The sequence below is a fragment of the Micrasema longulum genome, unplaced genomic scaffold (assembly GCF_059751315.1).
Source record: "Micrasema longulum isolate JH-2025_06_02 unplaced genomic scaffold, ASM5975131v1 h1tg000278l, whole genome shotgun sequence".
NCBI lineage: Eukaryota > Metazoa > Arthropoda > Insecta > Trichoptera > Brachycentridae > Micrasema > Micrasema longulum.
The window spans coordinates 102,659-130,000 of NW_028277482.1; the positions used below are offsets into that span (position 1 = coordinate 102,659).

Sequence of the window (27,342 nt, forward strand, 5' to 3'; positions counted from 1 at the left end):
CGGCACGTATGATGAAACAAAGGCTCGTTTGGGCTAGAAAATATACCTAACTGACGGTAGAAAACTGGAGAAAGGTGCTGTTTTCAGATGAGAATCACTTTCTCGTGCAGGGATATTATCTAGGGCACAAAATTTGTTAAAAAAGTGGGGACGAAAAACTTACTGTGGCCCATATTGACTAAACGGTGAAATATCCTGTGAAAAAGATGTTCTGGGGTTGCTTTTCGTACATGCGGACCGGATCTTTGATACCAATAGAAGGAATGATAAATAACCTTAAGTATAAAGCTCTATTGGAGCAGCAGTTGAGTACAGAACTGAACAAATGTTGTCCTAATGGTGGGGCTGTATTTCAACAGGACTCAGCTTCTTGTCGCGTATCGAAGTTTATGCTATTTCAATGATAAAAAGATAACTCTTTTAGACTGGCCTGGAAATTTACCTGACCTTATCCCTGTAGAAAATTTGTGGGCGATTTGTAAATCTAGGATACAAAAATTGGACTGCACCACCAAAATAAAAATGATAGAAGCTGTTATTCAGATGTGGTTTCGAGATGACAGAATAAAAAAAAATTGCCGAAGTTTAATTGATTACATGCCAAAAGGTGTTCAGACTGTTATAAAAGCAAAATGAAGACATACATCTTATTAAATAAAACACATTTAATACATATAGTAACCATGTTTATGGGAAAATAAATAAAATAATACCAAAAATATTTTGAGTTTGTCCAAATTTTTGTAGACAAGGACTGGATTCAACTCCCTGGGGAGCTGTTTATATTAACATTTTACAACAGAGATGAAGAACATTTAAGAGAAGGTAATATAGAAGTCTAGGCATCTACAGGGCTTATGACCTGTCAATGGCTGGTTTAAGTGGCCACTTTACACACTGTGTAACATTCACCATTCTGCCTATATTTGAACATCTATATTCCTTCAATTCTTTTATCTGTTGATGTTTGTGAAGTTAAAGAGCTGAAACCTTTATTTATGCGGGTGAGATTCATCTAATTAAATTATTTCACCTACATACTAGGCAACGCCTGAAAATGTTATTTTTTTAATTTCTAAAACCAGCCATTGACAGGTCATAAGCCCTGTAGATGCCTAGACTTCTATATTACCTTCTCTCAAATGTTCTTCATCTCTGTTGTAAAATGTTAAAATAAAATAATAGTTATTTATTATAAATCACCAACACCGTTTTATATCTTCCTCCAAAAAATATCCATTAAGTGCGCCTAGCGCCCAGCCCGTTCTTAGTAAACGATGAAACTAGCCAATAACCTCAGCTTATTTCTCCCTATAAAAAAGTAAACTAAATTCAACGTCTTTAACCTAGTCGCGTTTTCAGTACTAAAACAAGCTTGCAGAATACAAATACTATTTGGAGATTCTCTATTTGGAAACTAGTATTTCGAACGTTATTTCTGAAGGACTATTTTCATTTTATAGGATACCGTTGACATAATATTATGTATCACATAGAACACGTGGCGTTTGCAGTGGCCGTTTTTGCGTGTTTTATTTTAAAAGGAATCGGCCAGTGCTCAGACAGATCAGTGTTGACATTTAAATCATGATGGAAATATTTGCTTAATGTCATTGCGGTATTTTTTTATAAACTTTTGAACAAGTATTGCACCTATCAAAATAGTATAGAATAAAGCTACATATTGCGTGGTTAATAATAATTGTTGTTTGAGTTGATTTTCACAGAACTACATAAAAAATAGTAATTTATAATTATATTTCTAACATATTATGTACTTATATGGAGGAACTAATTGATAATTTTTTTTTGTAGATTACCTATGAAATCAATCACGGCCCGCTACTGGTAGACAGTTGTATGCTATGCGTCTTATTCTTATTCTGAAGGATGAGAGTTGGTGATCTATTGTGACGGGTCTCGTAAATTAGTTTTCACCCGCCAACCGTTCTTATATTGCTAAATCTTCCCCTCCAAGCCCAGGGATGCTATTTTGAATCATGAACTTGATCAGAGAAGATGTAAATTTTTGGATTTTTATTTTTTGCATGCCACTACATGTTTATTTGTGTATTGTCACACTGATGATTAAACGCCAAATAAATATGAACACGTGAAACCGAACTTGATGATTTTCATTTAATGAATTATTGCGACTAGAAGAAGAATTGTTATTTTCTATTTTTTATGCTAGCCACATTGAGAGGAGACCATTAAGCCCACCATCCACCCACAGCTGTTATAGAGTCCAGGGAGACTCTCTGTCTAGGCTACGCACAGAGGAAAGTTATTAAAAATATTCCTAAGGAATACAAACTCTATGCAGATTAAGGAGGGGGAGGAGGATGTATGGACAGAAGCCAACACGCCGTCCCCACCCCTCAGGATCCCTTCAATGCCTCTGTTTTTTTTAATTCATAAATATTTTATTTATTTTTTATTTATTTAACTTTTTGTACATAATGTTATTTGTACATTGGCGGGCTTATTGCCAAATGGCAATTTCTTCCAACCAACCAATAAAATAAAAGTTTTATTTTTAAAATTCAAGTTACAGAACATATTCAATAGAAAAAAAAAAAAGGTTAAAAAGTGAAAAATATATAAAAATAGAAATAAACGTATTTGTTTATAAATTACCTTAAATCAAAACTATTACTCAATGGGAAAAAGGAAAAAAGCGGAAAGAGGAAAAAGGAAAGGAGGAGAGATTAAGGAAGAGAAAGGAGATGTTTCTTCAGACGTGATTTAAACAGAGATAATGTAGTAACATCTTTGATGGTGGGTGGGAGATGATTCCACAGTCGAGCCGCATGGACACTATATGAGTTAGAGAAGAAAGAGGAATTGTGTATGGGTATTAAGAGAGTGCCTTGAGAATGAGAACGAAGAGGTAAACCATGAACTGATAAGCGTTGAAATTTTTCACACAGGTATATAGGAGCGTTAGGACTATGAAGTACATTGAACAGAAGTGAGAGGGAGTGATAGTCTCTCCGCTGTCTAATTTTGAGCCATTTCAGTTGCCTACGATAATCAGAAATGTGGTCATATTTCCTAAGACCAAAAATGTACCTTATGCATGTATTCTGAAGTCGTTCAAGTTTATCGAGTTGCTCACAGCTTAAATCAGTCATGGAAACATCAGCGTAATCTAGAATGGGTAGTAGTAATGCTTGTACAAGAGTGCATTTAGTACTAATGGGTAAGAATTTTTGCAACCTTCTAAGTGAGTGTAGACTGAAAAATATTTTTCGGCTTAATTCATTAGTATGAGCTCGCCAGCAGAGATGTTCATCCAAATATGTATTTACACAAACAATTTACATAAATAAACGTATCCAAATATATAAAAACAATATCTTAAAACTATAGTAACACAACAAACAAAACCTACTCAACAAACATAAGTAAAAACACAGATATTTACAATGTAAGAACGGCCTTGAATAAAAAAGGACTCCCTGAGTAGTCAGAGGCAGAGGATCCGAATACCACCCCCGTATGGGGATGACAAAACAAAAGAACGTGTGCGTTTCCGCTCCGAAGGAAGCACAGTTCCAACTGAATGAGCATCCCACGGGAACCGTTGCCTGTCCCACCATATTTTACCCACCTAGGCGTCCGCGCATCTGAGGAGCTCCCAACGCGATACCCGAGTCCGGACAAACTGACGAAAGAGTGCAAAATTCATACTGTTGGCCATCAGATCCAGATTCCACGCTGGTCGCATGACCCCTGTCTTTATTCTAGCCACAGTAAAAGTTTGTACAACTACTATTTTTGTTAGATCAAGATTTAAAAACAATTAAATTAAAAATAACTCGTGTACCTTCAGTGTAGCGGAAAGCGGCTGCGCCGGCTAGTGCCCACAACAGCATAAGCGTACCGAGCCCTACTTGGGAGAAGGCCCATCGCCCAGCCAGGCCTAGCGCGGGTCGCCAGCCGCTGCTGTGTGCCATACGCCGCGGTAGAACTCGTAATCTTGTATTGAGATAATAATATTAATGAAATAAACATTATTTTCATGTTTACAACTTCTAATAATAATAATTATAAATCTTTATTAACTACAATATACCATTGTTATAAATACAAAACAATTAAACAAAGGTATTCATAGGTGCAAAGGTTTCCACGATCACTGTTATCAATATGTTTCTTTTTTGGGTGACACCGTGTGTGTTGAATTTGTTCCGACGTTTCGGCTACCATTGCAGCAGCCATCTTCAGGGTAATCTGGGTGTTTTGTAGAAAAAAGTATGTGTTTAAGTACTAGTAATTTGTACGGTGTCGCAGTTTTTGTGGTATGTAGTGCTGGGAACCATGTTGAGGTTAATTTAAGCCCGTCGTCATTGTTTATGTTATTTGGTTGTCTGTGTATTCTAATAGCCTCTTTTATTATTTGTGCACGTCGGAACAAATCTAACACACACGGTATCACCCAAAAAAGAAACATATTAAAATGCATATATGACTAAAAGGCGAACTCTTAAAGTAAGTTTCTAGATTAATTTTTTGTTACCTTTTCATTATTTATTTATTTATGCTGTATTAAATATTACAATAATATTAACATTTGGCTGATTTATGAAGCGCTGTTTTTTGTGAAAAATCTTTACAATTTTATATGTAAACTCCTATATTAACTAATCTAAAGTTGCATACGTGGAGGCGTATAAAAAAAAAAAAAAAAAAAAAAAGTTGCATACCATATTTTTATAAGATTTAAAATTTAGGGTATGATAAACGAAAGAACTGAGATTTTAGTTGTGATCTGAAATGACTGGAACTGTCAATGGTTCGCAAGTCTGAAGGCAATTAGTTCAGGCAGAGAGGCAAGCAACGGCAAAAGAAGGATCTCTGAACCTAACGTTGGGGCAGCGCCGGATTTCGACAAGTTTTCCACTGCCTGAATCAAATGCTGACCTAAGAGTAGATTTTCTTTGACATCTATTTTCCCTAATACAAAGGTCCGATAGGTATCTTGCAGCAATTCCATGAAAGGATTTGCATGCTGTCCAGCAGAACTTGTATTTTATTCTCTCTGGGCTTTTTAACCAGTGTAAATCTCGAAAATGTTATGAGATTGAGAATATTTTTTACTCCCGTACTAAGCCTTGCTGCTGTATTGAAAACAGGTAAGGTGGTATTTTGGGAGATTTGTGTTTATTTTATTACAGTAGACGCGAAACGACATAAAGATTCACAAGGTGTTTGGTTACGTCTATAGGAATATTTTTACGTTCCGATTTGATTTTTCGAAGATGGAAAAAAACAGAATTATTGACCTGAGGATAAAGATAAAGATCTGAATCTGAATGAACATCCAGTAATTTAACATTTATACTAGGGGTAAGATCACAATTTGTGATTGAAATCGGTCTAAAAAGTGTTGTCGCTTTTTTGTCGCTGTCAATAGGAGCTCAGTTTTAGATGGATTGAGTTTGAGTCTGTTTGACGACATCCAGTTATTGACGGTTTGGATGCATTGAGATTAGTGATTTTTCAAATTGTTTATATCTTGAGGAGAACAGTAAAAATGTCTGTTGATCCGCATAACAGTGAAAGTGACCCGAATGAGATAATAATTTTGGGCACATCGTTGATGAACAGTGTGAAGAGCATAGGACCAAGCACGGAACCTTGTGGGACGCCAGATTTAACAAGGGTAAATGAAGACTTTTTGACGACCTGCAACTTGAACTGATTGCATTCGCCCCAAAAGATAAGATTGTGTCCGTGCTTAGTGAGCCCAGAAATTCCAAAAGTTACTTCTCATCTTTTAATAAAAAAGGTATGGTCAATTGTGCCGAATGTAGCACTCATGTCAAGGATTAAGTTAGTTCATAGCATCTGAAGAGGATATGGGAGATATTTTTTTTATATAGTTTTTCTATCACTTTCTTGCAGATGCCTCCCCAAATACAATGCGAAAAAGTCTACTGCACGTCGGACTGATTATGCTTAGCTAAAATCGACAAAACCGAAATCTTGAATTCCTGTTTTCCCTACCCCAAAACTGAACAGATGCTGTTTTTTTTTTAAATAAAAAAATTGATTTTGACCGTGGTTTTCTGGACTGGTACCTGAAGCGTAAGACTGATCACCTTAATTTCATGTAACAGTTGATCATGTTACACTGCATTTGATGTGTTAATACAGCGCTCTTTGACCAGAGTTTGATTTACCAAAATATTTAAATTTTGGTGGCCATTTTCAACAAGTTGTAAATAACTCACTATAAAAAATTTAAAATTAGTTGGGTTAGAGTGGGGTTCGAACCTCGGACCTCTGATCCGTGCGACCGCAACACTAGCCACAAGACCACAACCCGATTCAAGTTGATTTCTTGAGTTTGATGTCTAACCTGTATGGTGGGGGTGGCCAAGCTTGGACAGATCTAGATGTCCGAGAGGGTCCTGTGGACTGGTCAGCATAGCACTTGAGATCCTGAGAAGGGTGTGTTGGGACATCTGGTCTATGGTAGAGATCTCGTTTGTTACACCTGCAATAAAAACACCAATGTAAAACATGCACCTTTCCTTTCAAAAAAGGATAAATACAAATATTTATTTTTATTTAAAAAGGTAAACATGAACAGAACACCTTTAAGAAACGCCCGAAACTTTTTTTTTTGCGGTTTAGATTTTTTACTTAAGTGTATACTGAACAGCAGTGGCAAATGGTGATTTTATTTACAGGTAAGCTATAAAAAAATATCATATATTTGTACCTACGTAGGAGCTACATAATATAAAGTAAGTAATATACACTATAAATTGATATTTTTCTGTGGTTCTGAGTGATACAACAACTCTCATCCACGAAATCAACTCAGATGTAACTTTGTGATAAATTGTATTATTTAAATATATTATCCATTTCTTTAATATATAATTCATTAAAAAATAAATAAAAAATACCACTAAGAATTCAGTCAATATTAGGTATTCAATTGAAATGTCAACTGGCCGCATTGTTCTAGTAATTAATAGTGCTAAAAACGGCCACTTGAAGCGCTATGTGCCCTGCAATATGACGCATTAAAGTAATTAGGGTCTTATGTCAAAAGTACCATCTCAAAGAAAAATAGTCCTGAAGAAACAATGTTTGAAATAATGTTTTCCAAATAAAAAATCTTCGAATAATTTGTGTAATCTGCAAGTTTAATCTAGGAGAAAAAACCCGCTCTGGGGTTAAGACAATTAAAATATAGTATACTTATTTGTATGAAAAAATAAGCTGGAATAATCGGCTAGTTTCTTGGCTCACCGCAGGCGCTGGGCGCGCTTTATTAATATCAATATTTCTATTTATATTTATATTAGAATAAAACTACAAACAGTGGAAATGATTTAAAATAAATGTCAAATATTTATTTGTTTTTCTGTAAATAAAGTAAAAATAAAAAAACATTATTACGATTAGTCAAATACAATGGTAAGCTGCGCATAATCGCTTCTATACACGATTCGCCCCTGCTGAACAGTAGTGAACGTTTTTTTGTAAAAGTAAATTTTTCGAATAATAAGGGGTTACTTCCTTTTTCCTAAAAACGTTTAATATCAACAAACCAATTTAGTGGCGTCAATTTTATGAAATTTTCGGAGTTATTTGTATATTAGGTATCCGCCAGATATCAATCGACTATCCTGTATCCGTCCGGATAGTAAAATTAGGCCGGACAGTTACTGAATATTCGTTTCATCTCTAGTCTTAACTCTCAAACTTTGCTCCGCACTCAATTTCGAATTAAAATTTACTAATTTATATTTTAAATATGCTTATGTTATAAAAAAGCCACCTCATAAAGATTTAAATTTGAGATAAATTTCAAATGCACAAAATAACACTGGGAAACATACAAGACGACGACATAATATTAGTCAAAAATGCTGACATACATAAATATAACACCAGACAACAAAAACACTATCATATTGAAAAAGCAAAGACAAACACAGGACAGTCAAAAATACTACATAATGGACTTAAACACTACAACGACCTACCTTACTACTTGAAAACTTTTAATGGAGACAAATTTAAAATCAATCTGAAAAAGCACATGATGACTGAACTAACTAGACTAGACGAGACATAAAATGACTAGACAATATTAAATTTCTAATGTAACCCTAACGGGTTTTTTAAAATTGTAAATAAATAATAAAAAATAAAAAAATCTTAAATTAAAGCAAAATCTGCTCGCTTGAACATGATTTTTATCACTTCCAATGCATAAGATATGCATACTGCGAGATAAGGGTCAATCCCCGAAGATTCAGATAGGGTCGATAGTGTTTCTTCGTAATTGCTCAGGAGCATATCTTCAACTTTTTATGTCGTTATAGAGAGGGTATGGCTCCCGTATCTTCCAATTGTAATCGCTCCCTGATAAAAACAATGTTTGACTCTGAGACCCGTAAAATATAAAATTTTCATACAGAGAATTTGATTTTACCTTGTAAATTGGATTGTTAGCTTACCATTGTAATACGGGCTCTAGATTTGTCACTATAATGTATTTTTTAAATAAATGTAAATATAATTACATAACAAGCCATAATCATCGTAACTACTACAAAGTACGCAATCATTGCTTGTTCTTTTTTATGTGAGCCAAGTTTTCTGTGTCAACTATTTAAAAAAAAACCGATTGTCTTGAAAATTGAGGTTAGGCCAAAATTGAGCGTGCACGCCATGTTCACGAATTGAAGGTTTTTTTTATTAAAGAGTGGAGTCAATGTTTTTAATCTCACGTAAATGTAAAATAAATTATAATTAGAGCATAGATACCGGTTTTGGACAATATCATAAAACCGGAATATCGGACCAAAAATACGATATTGAAAACACTGATATTGACTTCTGTACTACCGGGATTTCGATATCAATGCCTCGATTATGAACGCTATGTTCATCTGTATATATCGAGACGGTATACTTAACTTCTGTACTATCTGTATCTTACCTCGTTATGTTCTACCTACTTGTCATATCGACATCATATGATCGAAATAAGCCTATGGAATGACCGCAAACAATTAGTCCGCGTTTCTTACGACATTAAAATTTAAAATAGTTCTAATTTTTATATTAAATCGGCTTCTGTAATGAAAAGTGGTCACATCAAAGCGATTATAAACTCCAATAAATCCCAATTCAAGCGAAAAATGCTCGCTTTACACAGTGTGTAAAGTGGCCACTTAAACCAGCCATTGACTGGTCATAAGCCCTGTAGGCCTGGACTTCTATATTACCTTCTGTTAAATGTTCTTAATCTCTGTTGTAATATGTTAATATAAACAGCTCCCCAGGGAGTTGAATCCAGTCCTTGTCTACAAAAAATTGGACAAACTCAAAATATTGTTGTTGTAATCACTTTCTGAAAATAGTGTTGATCACAAAAACGGCATTTCTCAATTTGCAGAAAACACCCACACACAAGGAAAATCTTAAGGTAAAGATGCTGATGTGAAGGTTAATGGCTCCGGAAATCTAGTACTCTTAAATAAATTAAAATTGATAGTTTAAATCGACAAATCAACAAAATGTTTTAATACAGAATGCCACCTTATACATTTAAATTTGAATGAGGTATGATTCAATATTAGATCTTGATTTTTCTGCAAAATGCACATTTTAGGTTGTGTGGTCAGCCAGACATAAAAAAAATAAAAAAATCCTTTAACATATACAGTTCAGACAGTGGCCCTTTTCACACATGCCACGCCAATCCACCCGACCCAGTAATTTACCGAGTACTTCCTACAAATAAATACAAAATGTGATACCTTTTGTAGGGTGTAGTCGGTAAAATTATTGGGCCGGGTGGATTGGCGTGACATGTGTGAAAAGGGCCAATATAAGAAGGTACTTTTGTCAGATTACAATGGTGTTGTGGCAATCTCTTTTCTTTCGATTTTCAATATCGATTTTTAATAATTTTCCGTCAGAGGGGTTTTCATGACTAAATAGCTTAATACGTAATAGTTTAACGTCAAAATTATCGTCGATTAATTTTTATTCATCGTATTGCAAATTACTTAAAATGAACACGCACAATATAATTAAATATTCAATACAAAGTCGATATTGTCGACCGATAGTGTAATTTTCTGGTGGTATATCACTATTTCGACGACTCAACAATAAAGTACGTCATTTTTATTTTAATTTTAAAGGGAATAACCCGCTAAGCCTCTATTTTAGAGGCTTGTCAGCAGGTGGAAAAGAGGGGATATGGAAGGAGGTAGTGAAAAATTCACCACAACACCCAGACCAATTGAGAAGAAAATCTTTCATGGATTTTTTCATTACGACTGGGGGTAATCGAACCCGCGACGCCAGTTTCACAGTCGGCCGTCTAAGCAACTGCGCCACGACGCCTGCATTTGTTTCCTATACTTAACTGTCAATATTTACAGAACTTCATGAGCGTACAAACGTCAAAAGTCTCTTCTTAAGTTGACTGTACATTAGTATTTTTTTTAAAAAGTATTATAACAAATGAAATAAGTGATTTTTTACAATTAAGTACTCTAGTTTAAATATGAAATAATATAAATTATGATGAAAATAAAACTTTGTTATTTGTGTTACACAATTTTTATTATTTTACAAGATCACTACTACAGTTTCAGGAGAGCACTACTCCCATCGATGGGTGTTTTATATCACCCGTTGATGGGAGGACTGCTTTCCCGAAACTGTAGTAGTGTTCTTGTAAAGGAATAAAAATTGTGTAACACTAATAAAAATGTTTTATTTTCATAATAATTTATAATGAAGTGTTACGAAGTGAATGCCGATTCAATTAAATATATTATGAAATAATATTTGACACGACATATTATAATACATCAGATTTTTACTAGGGTCGGCTGTTTTCTGTGAAATGCATATCATAGGTCGTGTGATCAACCAGTCTTAAAAAATATTAAAACTGGTCAAATACATAGTTTAATTCTTTTTTGTATTATAAAAAATGTATGCATTATTTATCATTTGTCAAAGTAAAAAACATTCCAATTGTTGTGTAGATTTTGTTATTCACTATTTTCACAAAAGTGCTATTATTATCTCAGATCCACTTTTTAATGGCTGGCTGCTTTCTGCATTACTACGTTCAATAGATAGTTCTTACCTGATTTCTGGAGTTATCTGCTTTTCCAGGGAAACTCTTCTTTCCTTCATCCTCTCTGTAGACCCGTCTCTTGACTTTCTTCTGGGAGGCACCACAGGTCCAGATAAATGATTTTTCCCTTGCAAAGCATCGAGCAAAGGAACGGGAGAAATCGTTACGGAAACTCCATCTGTTTCTTTATATTGGAGTCCCAGAGACTTGTTTTTTTTGTCTTCCAAATCTCTTAATACGGGTTCAACTTCGTTTTCTTTTTCAATTTCTATCAGTTCGTTATCGTATGTTTTGTTTTCTGTATCTGGAGGAATCTTAGCGTCTCCCAGAGAAGCTTGAATGTCGTCATGATACGGGGAACTCGGCTCCGTTGAGAGGTTGGAATCTCTGCTGGACCTGAATGCCTGGTTGTCCATTCCTAGTCTGGGAGAAGAAAGGCTGAAGGATGGTCGTTGTGGAAGAGTGAACTGAAAAGAAGAATTGTCAACATTAGCTCAAGTTAAAACATTTGACCAAAAATTAGTTGTTGAAAGATATTTTTTTTATTTGTTTATTTATTTTATTTAATGCACAAAATACACAATTTTATCATAGAGCACAATAATATTTTTTTTATGTCCCGACTTGTTAGAAAATTCCGTGTTAAGTCGGGAATCTTCTATGTATACAACAAAACCACTTAATAACATATTAAACTACTACTACTACCATCACGCCATTTCCCCGTAGGGGTAGGCAGAGAGAATGGACCGCCACACACGTCTATCCTGGCATACACTCCTAGCCTCTTCCACATTCATACATCTTGTCATACATGCCCTTCGGTTCTGTCTGCTTTTGACATGACCAGACTTAAGATTTTGGTTTATCTGATCATGCCACGTCTTCCTTGGTCGTCCTCGTCTAACGTTGCCGTTCATTTTTGCCATATATACTTGTTTTACCATTCTCTCGTCGTCCATTCGTTCTACGTGACCAAACCATCTCAGAGACCCTTTCTTAATCTTATCAATTATACTTGTCTCAGATTTACATTCTCGCCTGATTTCATCATTCGTAACCCTGTCATACATTGATTTCCCATACATTCGTCTAAGAGATCGCATTTCAACCGCGTTCACTCGGCTTTCATCCTTCCTCTGCCAGTTCCATGTTTCACTTCCATACATAAGTGTTGGGACTAAAACTCCGTTGTGCACTGCCAGTTTAGCTTCGATTGACATATTTTTATTAGAAATTATTGTGCTTAGTGCTCCGTTCATTTTGTTGCCCGCATTCACTCTTCTTTCAACATCTTTTTCTACTCTTCCATCTCTTGAAAACATGCTTCCCAGGTACACAAATTCTTCTACTTGCTCGAGACATTCGTTGTTTACATTTATTATGCAGTCAGTAACCTCACCATCCCTTTCAATTACCATCACTTTTGACTTACTTTCGTTCATCGCCAATTCGCTCTCCAGGCATACATCATACATTCTAGAGACTATTTGCTGCAAATCAGCCTTGCTGCTTGCTAACAGAACTGGTATTAAACAATATACAAAATAATCAAAACAATATATAAAATAGTAATAGAAAAATATAAATGACAAAAATGTATACATGTCGAAAAATGGAATGCAAAAAAGTTGTATAATATTACATGGCAATATGTTATAATTTTTTTTTAGTAATTTTATAATTCCATTCGGTAATTAATTGTTATTAAAAATAAATACAAAATAATACAATAAAGTAATAATAGTAACACATCTACATATATGGTAGAATATGTAATTTTAAGTTAAAATATATATTTACAAATAATTATGCATCACTATTCAGTTTAATCAAAGATGATATACATATATACGTACATGGATAAAAATAAAGACAGCATTGATATTATATATTTATTCCCGAAGCAATCTTATACAGTGGTCTCTACCCCTCGATAAAATCCAATTATGGATTTTCATCTTAAATCTAGACGTTGTTTTGGAGAACTTAATATGTTTATCCAAGACGTTGAACAATCTTGGAACTATATATGAGAAGTAATATATTTTGCATAACCAGATTGACTCCGATAATCATTGAAAACATTTTTTATAGGGTATTCTTAGAACTGTATTTTTCACACGTTTTTATACATGAAAAACCGTTTTCTTAGAAAATTTTTGAATCCTTACAATAACGGTTTACACGTAGAATTAAGAATAGACCATAAGGGGGCGTAGAATCATATTTGAATACATCGGACTGTGTCCAATAATTCCCCCACTTAGACACACTTTCGCCGCGCGCATACGTTAAGTCGCCGGATAATGTTACTTGATGGGAAAAAAAATCATAACACATATGTAAGGTAAAAAAAAGCAATCTGGTAATTTCTCTAAAATTTTATTGTGCACGCGGAAACATTGATTGACACAACAGATTAGCTAAATAAGGGGTCATTTAATAAAAGTAATTGAATTTGTGAACTTTGAACTTAAAATATTTTTAAAAAAAATATTTGACACAAAACGGATATTTTTATATCATGCTAAATAATATTTGATGTTTTAAAGATAATGTCGTTCAAATGTACCCCACGGCGTTGTTTAATCCGAGGTCTTATTTTCATTAGTTTTTTTAATAAATGAGCAAAGTAAGGTAAAAAAAATGCTACACTGGCAACACTAACGAAATTTCATTGAACATTCGTTTGTTAATTACATATGAAATGTGATGCCATCATGTTTCTTTAAGATCCTAACAGTATTTCTACACTTTAAAAGGACACAACACGGCATTGTTCAATTTAAATCAGGAGTTGTGTACTGAGCGACCTCTACAAAGAAACTAATGGGGCAAAACGTAAACCTACTCATTTATGAGTAGTTGAGTTGCCTTCTGTTTGATGTGCGTATGCGGTTTCTGGACTATTCTTAATTCTATGGGTTTACATAACATTGACGTATTTTGTTATAGTTTCGGCCAGTTACATTAAGTCTAATGTTGTTTGGTTGAAATTGGGGACGACAAGTTAGCCAATAAACGTTATTGGCACATTTTTGTGTAACATTCTAGAATGTGAAACAATAATTGTTGCTATTTGTGAGTTTGATGAAGTATTAGATTTAGTTGTGATTACGTTGGATGTGTTGGTGAATGAATTGAATGAAGCCGTTTTTTATAGATTGTCATTGTTGTTATTTTTTTCTCATTCAGACTTTTATAGTGTTTGGTGTCATCTATTTAAGGATACGTATTGGATAAAGCTTTTATATGCTACGCGATGTTAATCAAATAAAGTAAAGCTGTTTGTTCTTTCCCCAAATACATAAATATGTACAATATTATTTCCTATTTAACTAGGGAATAAACTCAGTATTATGCCAGGCAAGAATACAATACGTTTGCGTTCAATCATTGATGATAACACTTACTTTTATTAATCTCCTTCCTATATTGTCGTCGTCGGCAAAAAAATAGTTATTTGCAAAAGTCGTATTTTGAGATGACACTTTTTAGTTTGTTATCAATTTTATGTTTATTTAAGCTGTGATTAATCTATACAATCTGTGTGTATCATATTTGTGAGTTTTTGCTTATGATTGTCTAGATCTTGTGTTATTGCTCAAAAAACATTAAATCGTATTTTGCACTAAAAAAGGAATTTCAAAATTTCACGTGCAACCCTCATATTTAATTCATTTTGAGATTTTTGTCAAAAAACAGCCTTTTTGCTTACGACGGCAGTATAAATTTATTAAGTTCCTGGCTCTCCACAACCGATTGCATTAAGTTAGGTTCAGTCAACATTTTGCATGTAACATAGTGAATAGTCACATAAAGCCTTGCTCTATCGCCTATCAGCTGGAAGATAAGTCATGTACCTGACCATCGCACGAAATGCAAGACCGGCGAATAGAGCTGTCAAAAACAATAAAACAAGACAGATCGCTCTCTTTTCCACGCCGACAGCCTCCTGACGAACACCTGCCGTTTAATCTCTAAAGCTCTTGGTTATAAATTATTCTTACCATGAGCTCAGTGAGAAATATATTCATGTTAGTAATCCTAATCGAGTATCAGTGATAATCATTATCTACATAATTCTAAATAACTGTAATTAACTAATATCAAATCGGGATCTCAAACGCCTTTTATTCAGCATCACCACATTTCTAGGATGGCGCCATAAGATTGAAATCATTTGACCATGTTAACGATGTTACCTTTGCGCCAGGTTTTTTGTAGATTGTTTTTGCTTCAACTTCGTATATGAGGTGATTTACCATGTTCGTTTATTAAATGTTTTTTGGCCATTTCAATAAGAAAATGGTTTGTGATTAATTTGCATCGCAGGAACACCCGTGTAGCGGGAGAAATCTCACTATCTTTCATTATTATCTTCTGTTGAATGATCCGGTAGGCAGTCTATAAGACAATTGCCTTAATCAAGGGGGTTCCAGGCTTGATTTAGTCATGTGTTTTGTTCAAGCCTCGGTGTTACGTTCTGTACTATTCACGACTGCACATGGATTTCTTTGACTGTTGTTTTAATTTTGTTTATTAAGAAAAACAACAGCAATACAAAAAAATATACACAACATTATAAAAAAAAACATAAAATAAAGCCAAATCAGTTTTCCACATAAATACAATTATAAAAATCCAGTTCAGTTAGATATAATTCATAGAAGTGCATGTGTGCGAGTTTTTTTTTGTGTGAGGATGCGTGTGTAAAAAAGTGGAGTGTGGTTTAGGTAGGTATGTGAATGTGTGAGGATGCGTGTGTAAAAAAGGGGAGTGTGGTTTAGGTAGGTATGTGAATATGTGTGTGATTGTATATGGGTGTGAGGGTAGGTTAGGAACAGGGTAAGTGTGTATTTTATATGAGTTGTGATGCAAAAATATTATAACTATTTTATCACGCCACAGTTTAAGATGCACTGAATTTATGGGAGTATGCAAATAACTGATAATGCATTTTTTCCGCATTTGCTTCAGTAATAACTATATTATTCAGTTATGATAATTATGATGTTACCTGACACGCAATACTTTTTACAGTTTTAAGTCATTTTTCTTCATTAACTCAAGTTCAAACTTCACATTAAAAATGAGTACAATACGGCGAATCCATTTTGTAGTGCGTTACAAAGCATTAAATTTGGAAAACCGTTTTTAGGTTTGATCTTAGATAGATATTATTTTAGTAAAATTCGTCATATTATTTAAAAAAAAATACAGTATTTAATTTATTTCATACTAAATGAATAAATGATGAACTGCAGAAAGGATTTTTAATCTTATACAGGGACGGTAGTGAATCACAGTAAAAGACGAAAGCAGAGTAAATGCGTGTAAAGATAAATATCTTTTTATGACTGGTGAAAAATAATATGGAGACGGCCAATGAGGAACTTCAGCCCTATGGGAAATTGGATACAATAAAAGTTATCTTGCGCGCGGTAAAAGTTAGAGCATTAAATTATACGGTAAAGTTTCCAAAAAATGTACACAAAAAAGAATATTTTTTTAAAAATAAAAACGAATTACTTTGAATGACGTAACTGGTTCATATGAATCAACCTATAATATAAGAGATATGGAAGACTTTCAGTTTCCTTGCCGTGGATGGACCAATCGGAAGAACTGATCAAGAATTACCGGAAAATAGCCTCTGACGTCACACGCGGAGTTATTTCAGAAATACAAAACTTAAAAAAATCGTAGCGCTGATAATACGGCATGTAAAATTGAAAAAAAAATATTTTGCTTAGTTTAATAGTCTGTTAACAAATAAAAAAACCACTGAACTTCCTCATTAGTATGTGTAAACACAATATGTATATGTGTATGTGCATATGTATGTATGTGTGTAGGTATGTATGTAAATGTTTTGTTTCGTGAGGCGGCCCTTCGCTAAGACGTTTGCCTCACTCGCGGAGAGTTCCGGGTTCGATTTACGATGAAATCACAACACTAAATGTGATTTTCTCAAGCCTGGGTGTTTTGTGTTATAACTCGCTTCTGTGATTAGAAAAAAAAAAACAAAATCTATCAATACAAATAAACGAAAAATATTGCGTGATTTGAATATGTAATATATCAATAGTGTTAAGGTATGCCTGTATATCACGTACGTACATATAGTTTCTATCTACAAACAGGTGATCACACACACATCCGCATTTTAATTCACCTGAATCGATTGTGACGTCACATGTTCCGTTTGAATATATAATTCACATCAGTCAGCAGGTTGATATGACTTCACTTTAGTAGAGCGGTCAAGGACAAAAGGCTCTAATCATTAACTTAAACAGTGAGTGAAAATATATTTCGTGAGAGAAATAAAGTGATTTTTGTTAACAGATTTAAGAATCTTTAATACCGTCTTTTGTCAAATTATTGACAGCTTTTTTTACGTTCGTGCTCTGTGACAATACACAAATTAATTACATGTGCAAATGGCGAAATATCACATACTACATATTAAAAACATATTAAATAGATTTAGAAAAATTGATTGTATTTTCAACATCAATTTGGATGTTGTGGAGAAATAATTTCATACATAACTTTTAAAATAAAATTGTTAAAAAAAACGTATATCCAAAATTGCGACACGTTAGTATTTGCCAATGAGGAAGTTCAGTATTTAAAAAATATTTTTTTATTTGTTAATAGACTACTGAACTATGAAAAATAAAAATATTTTTTAATGTATATTGTATTTTAGTGTATATTATCAGCGCTATGATTTTTAAAAGTTTTGTGTTTCTGAAATAACTCCGCGTGTGACGTAAGAGGTTCTCTTCCGCTTATCCCCGATCAGTTCTGCCATTGGTCCATTGACGGCAAGCCAACCGGAAATCTCCCATAACTCTCTTATCATTGCTTGAATTATATCAACCAGAGACGTCGTTCAAAGTAGTTCATTTTTATAAAAATGATTTTTATTACTTTTTTCGTACATTTGTAGGAAACTTTGCGATACAATTTAATGCTCCAACCGTGGGCAAGAAAGCATTTATTTTATCAAATTTTCTGTAGGATTGAATTTCCTCATTGTGACGTCAAGATTAGTGACAATATTTAAATCGTAACGGTCACAAACAAAGTTCAAAATTTAACCAAACCGTGACGTATTAGGGGCGGGGCTAAAAAATATTTTTTATGATACTAATAAGTGCAAAAAAAAAATATAAACTCGACAGTATTTTATACTCTTTTATTAATAAAAAAATAATAAAAAAATCGTGACCTATTGTGGAAACTTATTTTGAAAATCAGAGTTCAATTCGCTAAACGTATAGGATCATTCATGAAATCTTGAATTGACTGCGTGACAAGTTCACGACGCCATTATTTACAGAAATAGTCCTGTTAATTGGCCTCCACGATTTTGTGATTTGACGCAATTGGATTATTTCCTATTAGGCTACGTTAAGTACACGGTCTATGGAAACAAACCAACACTTGAATTGTCTGACCGTAGAGCTAAAGCTGATTTGTTATTCTTATTTAAAATAATAAAATCGATAATTGACAGCCCTGCTCCGCTTGAACTAATTAAAATTTGAATACCTGGTAGGTGCACTAGAAGCAGGAATTAAAAAAAATAATAATTCACTGACCAACTTTGACATGCACTCACCTATACCCAGGATACATATGTAGGTATGGAAATAAAATATAACAAATATTCGATATTTTCAATGCAAATTCTGTTCATGAATTAAAACGTATTCTCACTAGTTGTTTTTTGAAAAAGTAATGGATTTATTTTAAAATATGTGATTTAATTTAACCTTGTTTCCTGGAATACGTGATTTTTTATTTCTTTATTTTAACATGTTAGACATAATTTAAATTGTACATTGGTGGATTTATTGCCGAATGGCAACTTCTTCCAACCAACTGATGATTATGATTTCGCCAAATAAAGGTATTATTTAGCGGTGGCTAATAGTGATTTTATTTTCAGGTCAGCTGTAAAAAAATACCATATATTTGTACCTACATAGGAGGTACATAATATAATGTAAGTAATATATACTATAAATTTATATTTTTCTGTGGTTCTGTGTAATACAACAGCTGTCATCCATGAAATCAACTCAAACGATGTAACTTCGTGATATAATATATTATCCATTAATTTAACTCATTAAAATTCATTGAAAAATAAATAAAAAATACCACTATGAATTCAGTCGATATTAGGTATTCAATAGAAATGTCAACTGGCTGCATTGTTCTAGTAATTAATAGTGCTAAAAACGGCCGAGTGGAGTGCTATATGTCCTGCAATATGACGCTTGAAAGTAATTATGGTCTTATGTCAAAAGTACCATCTCAAAGAAAAATAGTCCTTAAGAAACAATATTTAAAATACTGTTTTCCAATTCAAGAATCTTCAAATAATTTGTGTAATCTGCAAGTTTGATCAAGGAGAAAAAATCCGCACTAGAATTAATACATTCAAAATATAGTATACTTATTTGTATGAAAAATAAGCTGGAATAATCGCCTAGTTTCTTGGCTCACCGCAGGCGCTGGGCGCGCTTTATTAAAATTTATATTTATATTAGGATAAAAATATAAACGGTGGAAATGATTTAAAATAAATGTTAATTATTTAATTGTTTTCCTGTAAATAAAGTTACAGTAAAACATTATTATGGTTAGTCAAATACAATGGTAAGCTGCGCATAATCGCTTCTAAACACGGTTCGCCGCTGTTATTTAGTTAATTTAAGTTTTTTTACTTTTTATTTTATTGCTCTAAAAAACTTGTAATTTTTAAAGTTCTAATGTTGTATTTACTTTTTTTATTATTATTATCTAGTTATTCTCAACTTTACTGTGTTATATATAAATATAAATTTAGAACATAAGATTTTTTTATGGTTATTGTTATCTTTCATTTAGAGATGTTATGTTTCTTTTTTAATTTTTGTATTATATGTTCACTAAATTGTTAAGTTTTCATTATTCTATTACTTCATATTATGTACTACATTATTATTGTGCACTGCTGTGATTATTTCTGTAAATCATTTTTTGGTAAAATATTGATTGAACCGTCGATGTACAAGTAAATAAATTCTTGAAGCATTGGAAGCCAATATGACACACTACATCTCTAAAATTACGCCAGATTTGTTGGTAAAGGCAGGATCACATTGTTCTCGTGTGTTGTGGAGTGGTATGCTGGGGAGCCATACGGCGCACGGATTTGTATGGGCAGAGTTGCATTGCTCTCGTGGGTTGGGTAGTCTCTATACACCACTCCACTCCACAACACACGTGAACAATGTAATCCTACCTTTAAAGTGGCTTTAATTGGACCGGCAAAATGTCTATGTGACTCCTAGTTAGTCAGATATCATTTATATATTATAAAAATTATTTGTATTTATTTAACTTTTTGTACACAATGTCATTTGTACATTAGTGGGCTTATTGCCAAATGGCAATTTCCCCCAACCAACCAATAAAATAATAGTTTTATTTTTTTAATTCAAGTTACAAAACATATTCAATAGAAATTGAAGATTAAAAAACTAAAGATATATAAAAATATAAATAAACGTATTTATATTTAAAAATGACCTTTAATCAATATTACTACTCAACGGGGAAAAGGAAAAAAGAGGAAAGGAAGAAAAATTAAGGAAGAGAAAGGAGATGTTTTTTCAGACGTGATTTAAACAGAGATACTGTAGTAACATCTTTGATGGTGGATGGGAGATGATTCCACAGTCGAGCCGCATGGACACTATATGAGTAAGAGAAGAAAGAGGAATTGTGGATGGGTATTAAGAGAGTGCCTTGAGAATTGAGAACGGTGTGTAAAGTGGTCACTTAAACAAGCCAATGACAGGCCATAAGCCCTGTAAATGCCTAGACTTTTATGTATTAACATTAATAACTCACGAGGAGGTTAAATCTAGTTCTTTTGTCAATATTATTATTAACACAAGTTAATTCGTTTTCTAGAAATGAAGAGAACAAGAAGACACAACAAAAAAATGCAACAAATGAGTTAATAATTTATAGCATCTTCACCGTAAACTGCGCAAATATCGCGAGCAGCTTTGGCAGCTTTATTCTTTCGATTGAACGCGAACACAAGGAGGTGACGAAAATGCTAACCTTTATCTACTTGACATTCCATTTTTATTTTTTTATTTATTTTTTTATTTTTGCACCACAACAGGCCAGGAGGCCCAATTACAGTGGTGAATTACGTCACAGAACACCCAGGCTTGAGAAAAATCACATTTAATTTTAGTGTTCTCACCGGGAATTGAACCCGGAACCTTCCGTGTGTGAGGCACGCGTCTTCACCACTACACCACGGAGGCCACCCATTTGAAAGGTTTGTAATTTTTAAAAAGAATGCATGTAATGTTTAAGCAAATATGATATTTTGTAGAGCAAAAAAATTTCTTTCGAATGACGTTAGTTTAACCTTTACCATTTTTGATGCTCATTTTTAAATTTGAAAAAAACAGTCAACTGTTTAACACCTAATAAATAACCACCTACCGACTTTTCTGTGCATTCTGGTCTAGAGGCGTACCCATCTCTTTGTCAGGACACTAATTACACTATCATGCAAATCCCACTGTATACTTTCCCCATTGTAATGTCACAAGTAAATTCACGCTTCTTCCTCTCCCCATTTTTCAACATAAAAAAAAACAGTTTACGTTAGTGTTATATACTAACAGCATTGGTCCTATCAGGATGTGTTATATGCAATTATTTACTAACGTTTAATATGACGAATAAGTTTGAATTATTCTTCAATGATTTTCGTTGATTGAAAAAGCATTTTTAAAGTGCATTTAATTTGTAACCGACATTAATGCAGTGTAAAAAATAATCAATTAAAAGGTTATACAAAACAAATGAATGCCAAAAAACTTTTGTGGTGTTTCTGTAAAGTCGTACTTTGCACGGCCTTATACGAGAAAACTAATAGAAATGGGAACGAGCACACTCGATTAACGGATATAATTTTAATTAATAATACGTAACCGGTTATTTTAACATCTAGCTCATCTACCGATAATCGGTTATGGCTATTTTCATAATTATGACTAAAATGGACAATACAATCAAATGTTTGGTATGGTCGATTGAATGCGCGAATTGCGGATCGTTAAGAACAATTTATTACCATAATTAAGAACCCCGAAAAAGTTGATGTTTTTTAGAATCTTTAAGTTTTACAACACGTTTTTTAAGTCTTCTTTAGTCAATGAAATTTAATGTGTATTTGAAAAAAAATCTGAATTTTTCAGTTTTTTAACGTGTTTTTTCCAATTATTTAATTGAAAATATAAAGGAAAAGCCATTTTGGGTTTATTTAAAAGTTTTTAACGATTCAAGAGAGTTTTTTCAAAGAGTCTAAAGTCAAAATTGATGAATTTCAAAGAAACAATGCCACTGTCAGAATCACACTTGAAAGCTGCATAGTGCATAACCAGTAAGAAAAATTATTCAAAAATGTTTGAGTATGTCCAAATGCTTGCAGACTGGCTGGATTTCCTCGCTAGGGAGTTTATCATATTTACATTTATTTCAACAGAGAGGAAAAACATTTTTGAAAAGGGAATATGGACGTCTAGGCATTTACATGGCTTATGACCTGTCATTATGACCTGTCATATGTGGCCACTTTGCACACTGTGTAACATTCACCATTCTGCCCATGTTTAAACATCCACATTTCCTCCACTCTTACATCTGTTGACTTTTGTGAAATAGAAGAGTTGAAACCTTTATCACGTTGGTGGCTCAGCCGGACGAATCTCACCCACGTGATAAAGGTTTTAACTCTTCTACTGTACAAAAGTCAAAGATGGAAAAGTGGAGGAAATGTGGATTTTTAAACATGGGCAGAATAGTGAATGTTACACAGTGTGTAAAGTGGCCACTTAAACCAGCCAATGACAGGTCATAAGCCATGTAAATGCATAGACGTCCATATTCTCTTCTCAAAAATGTGTTCCCTTTCCGTTGAAAAATTTTTTAAAATAAAATGTATTCACTTATAGGGATATATCACATACTACGAATACCGATAAAATTATGTAAAATGTAATAAGAATAATTAATTGAATTTTCGAAATAAATGTGGATATTGTGGAGAAATGTTTTCATGCATAAATGTGAAAAAGAAATTTCATAAAAATACGTTGCTAGAAAAACGCAATGTATGACCTTGGTAGTTTTTTATTTTAGTTCTATATGGGAGTTGTTTTATTATTTACCTTGCTGATGATAAATAATGTTTATATTTAAAAAAGTGGATTTTTCTGCAATAAAAAACTGTTGGGATTAGGAGGGATAAACTTATGTAGGAACTTCTCAGAAAAAAAAAACTCTTTAGGAGAAGCCGGCCTGTTGGCAGTAGTCAACAGGCCTTCCGTTCCGTGGAGGAGTGTTCGGCATTTTGTTTCCTACTTTGGTTTATTTTACCAATTGCCTGCACTATAAGGCCTTGGTAGTTGTAACGTCAAGGTTTGTGACAATGTTGTGAACAAATTTGAATGGGCAGGAACAAATCGACATGAATCGTGACATATTAGGGGCATGGCCAATGGAATGACCGTTTTTGCGGGAATTCAAAATTACAAATTTAAAATTGTAATATGAATTGTTCGATTATACAAGTGTAATAACCGGTTGTGCGCATTGCTAAATAACCCTCGATGGAAGATTCACCTGGATAACAGTTATTTTGTCTTCACCATAAGCAGTTTGGCAAACTTCCATGAATCGAAAAACGTAGCCGAGTGTATGATTGGATATAATTTGCAACGGAAATACTATACAGTAATGAGAAAATTAAGAGCTAAGAAAATTTTGTCGTGATTGATTTTATTTTATCATACTGACAATCATTATCATGATCAAACCCATTGATCATCTGTTTGTGGAAGTTATGGTGATCATTCTTACGCTTCAGGTGCACCTATTATAAAACCATTGGCAGAATTTTCTATGTATACCTATACGATAATCCAAAGGCCCTAATTTTATTATATTATACGTTTGTTAGAAGCCATTTGGAATACGCATCTCAGATATGTAATCCACAGAATGCCATTTATAACCAGAATAGAAAATATTCAAAACTAATTTAAATAAAGTACCCAAAATACAAAACCGATATTTCTTATGTACCAACTCCCGCTGCCTCCTCCATGGAATCACTTTTCTACAGTACCGCAGAGTGTGTGCGGACAAACTACTGCTTCACAAAATTATGACAGGAATAGTTGACTGTGCAGAACTACTTAGTTTAATAACAATACATGTGCCAGCCAGGATTTGTAGACGGTACCACCTGTTTTATGTACCAAAAAGCAAAACATCGTGTGTTAAAAATGCTTTTTTTCGTAGGACTTTTTCAGTGTACAATACAAAATTTAAAGAAATAGATTACGCAAACATCACTCTGTCAGATTTAAAATTTACACTGAAAATGCATTATGTAACTTAGTAGACATTAAAATAATAAATATTTACATCTCCATTCCCCTCCTTATCCTTTTCTGATGCATCCTTGTCCTAATCCTGCCCAATTTACAATAACTTACTGTTCTTTAAAAAGAAAATCTTTGATTATTGAAAAATATAAACGAGTACATGAAAATAACATTTTTATATGTATAAACTTATATGTATTTATTTAATATGTAATATATTTTTATTACTTACTTTGTATACTTTGTGGAAATCTGTTATTGGTTCTGAGTTTATACACTATATCTGTTTGTTTACTATAAATATGTATGTAGAACTGTTGGTTCCCCGAATAAAATAAAATAAATACCAATTTCAAAGTGTATATATCTTTTCCCAATATTATAAGTGTAAAAGCAGTGAAAGCACTTTCCTCGTGAGACCTATCGGGTTTACTCATACAAAGAGACATTTTTTGTTGCTAATAGAGTGACTCTTTTCAAAGTCAAATATCGCGATTTTCATTGAATTTCCCCATTTTCTTATAGTGAGTTATTCACAACTCGTTAAAAATGGCCCTCAAAATGAAATATTCGGGTAAATTATACGAACGAAAATATTTTTTTTTATTAAAAAAATAAAAATTAACTTAACTACTTTCACAGTGAGTTTGGCAAATTATATGGAAGGCCTTTGTCGGTTATTGTCATTCTTCCTTATAAAAATATTGAAAACACGAATGGTAGCAAAAAAAACTGTATTTACTTGTATCACAATAGCATATGTCCATTATTTTAATTTTATAAATGTACTAACACCGGATTGTTAAAATTATTTTTAAATTTCTGAACTTCGACACCCTTAATATAACTCACCAATTGATAAATCCCACAAGTATGCATGTCGCACTGCTTAATTAAATGTTATTAACTACTTCAATTTTATCAAGTCACAGTGAAAGGATTGGTAGTAGGCAGGTACTACGTTTGACAATTTCAACACCAAGGGTTAGCAACACTACTTCCCTTTGATGGGAATAGACGGCAAAAAATATTGTTTTAGATCATACCCTAAAACAATGGGATCCCTAGACAGTACAAAAATTTAATTTTAATTTACCAACCATTCTGCACATTATCTCGAAGACGAGAATTTCACAAATATCTGTCCCTATACAGGATGGCCGGAAAAGTGACATCCAAAGGAAAAATATAGTTGCATCATATTGAGGGGTAGTCGAATCACTCCCATGTATTTCCCGCGATAAAGCATAATTTTCTAGTTATAATTTTAAAAATTGGTTTTTGAAAATTTTCGACCGGATCAATTTTTGGAAAGTTTTTTTGAATTATTTTCTTTGCTTCTTATTTAATTTGAATAGTGTTTTTACGCACAAAATAATCAGCGTCGTAACATTTATGGAATCTACAAAAGTTTTGACCTAAAATTGAGAATTTACGTTCGAGCGAGCCAGGCTTGAATTTTCAACTTTAAAATAAAAATCTAAAAAGGCAATTTCTTTGTTTTTGGATAACTTTAAAAACTATTCTAGACTCTCTGCTTTTATAATAAAACAAAAAAAAACTTCATGCGTTATTAATCGCTGAAATCAGCCTTCAAAGATACTGAGGCGGAAAATTCCTGTGATCGATTTCAGTCAATTAAAAAAAAAAAAAAATTGATTTTTTTATCATTGCTAAGGCTATTTATGATAGAAAGTGTGTAAACTAAAAAAAAATAGCCCCTAAGAATCTCATATTTCTCAACCCAGGTACTAACAAACTGAGACTGTGTTTGAATAAATAAAATAGATAAATATATAAAACCTTATTATAAACAAATGTATCTGGTCGATCCTTCCGGGAATCAAATCCAGCACCTAAAGCAAATAAAGCATAGTTTGTGAACGCGCGGACAGCTACATTATAAGACTAACTTATTCCAATAGATTTTTTTTGGTTTTTGGACTATCATGATGGAAATTGAGTGGGGATAAGTCGGTCTCGTATCGTAATGGTTGATGTATTCTTCTATTATTTGCGAGGTCCCGGGTTCGATTCCTGGCAGGGTCGACGTGAAACATTTGTTTAAGCGGTGGTTTACACTGCAAAAATGCACTGTCCCTGAACTAGTCACACCTTCCATGTAACAAAAATGATCTAGAGTGCCAGTGGAGTGCCCTGTGCACCACTGGGCGCGTATAAGGAAATGATGATGGTGATGCTAGAGACGAGATGCAGTTCTGATTCCTGACAAGGTCAATGTTTATAAAAAAAATATTTTTATCGCAATGATACTTATCGTGTTATCTAAATAATTTATAACGGAGATGTCATCTTAAAATACAACTAATAAATAATTCATTCAGTGACATTTATAAACTAGGATAAAAAATAATATTTTATTTGATTGAAAACTGATTGATCTAAATTTCTTGCGACAGGATATGGAAGTCTAGGCATTTACAGGGCTAATGACCTGTCGATTCTGACAATTTTCGTCTTCTCCAAGAATGTGCTCTTTCTTATACAGTAACATAAATTTCATTTTGTAAAAGCATCACATTTATTCACATAATTTTCATCGTATGGCAAGAATAAATATGTTTTTACATAAAAATCTTACATATTCATACAAATTTAACTTTCCAAATCCGGTGTGAAAATGCCCATTCGAAAAAACATATTTAATTATTTAGAAGAAAAATGAAAGCTTATATGATATCTTAT

At 33.1% G+C, this 27,342-nt stretch overlaps 1 protein-coding gene across 1 annotated transcript in view; it reads right to left on the reverse strand.

The window, feature by feature from the left end:
- LOC148282919 (uncharacterized) overlaps positions 1-27,342 on the reverse strand; it is a 104,017-nt gene that overhangs the window by 38,059 nt on the left and 38,616 nt on the right. Inside the window, exons 2-4 of the mRNA XM_088224284.1 lie at positions 11,153-11,610; positions 6,371-6,508; positions 3,833-3,984 (exon numbers count right to left, since the gene is read on the reverse strand). Coding sequence (XP_088080410.1) covers positions 3,833-3,984; positions 6,371-6,508; positions 11,153-11,610 — 748 coding nt within the window. The remainder of the gene's footprint in view (positions 1-3,832; positions 3,985-6,370; positions 6,509-11,152; positions 11,611-27,342) is intronic.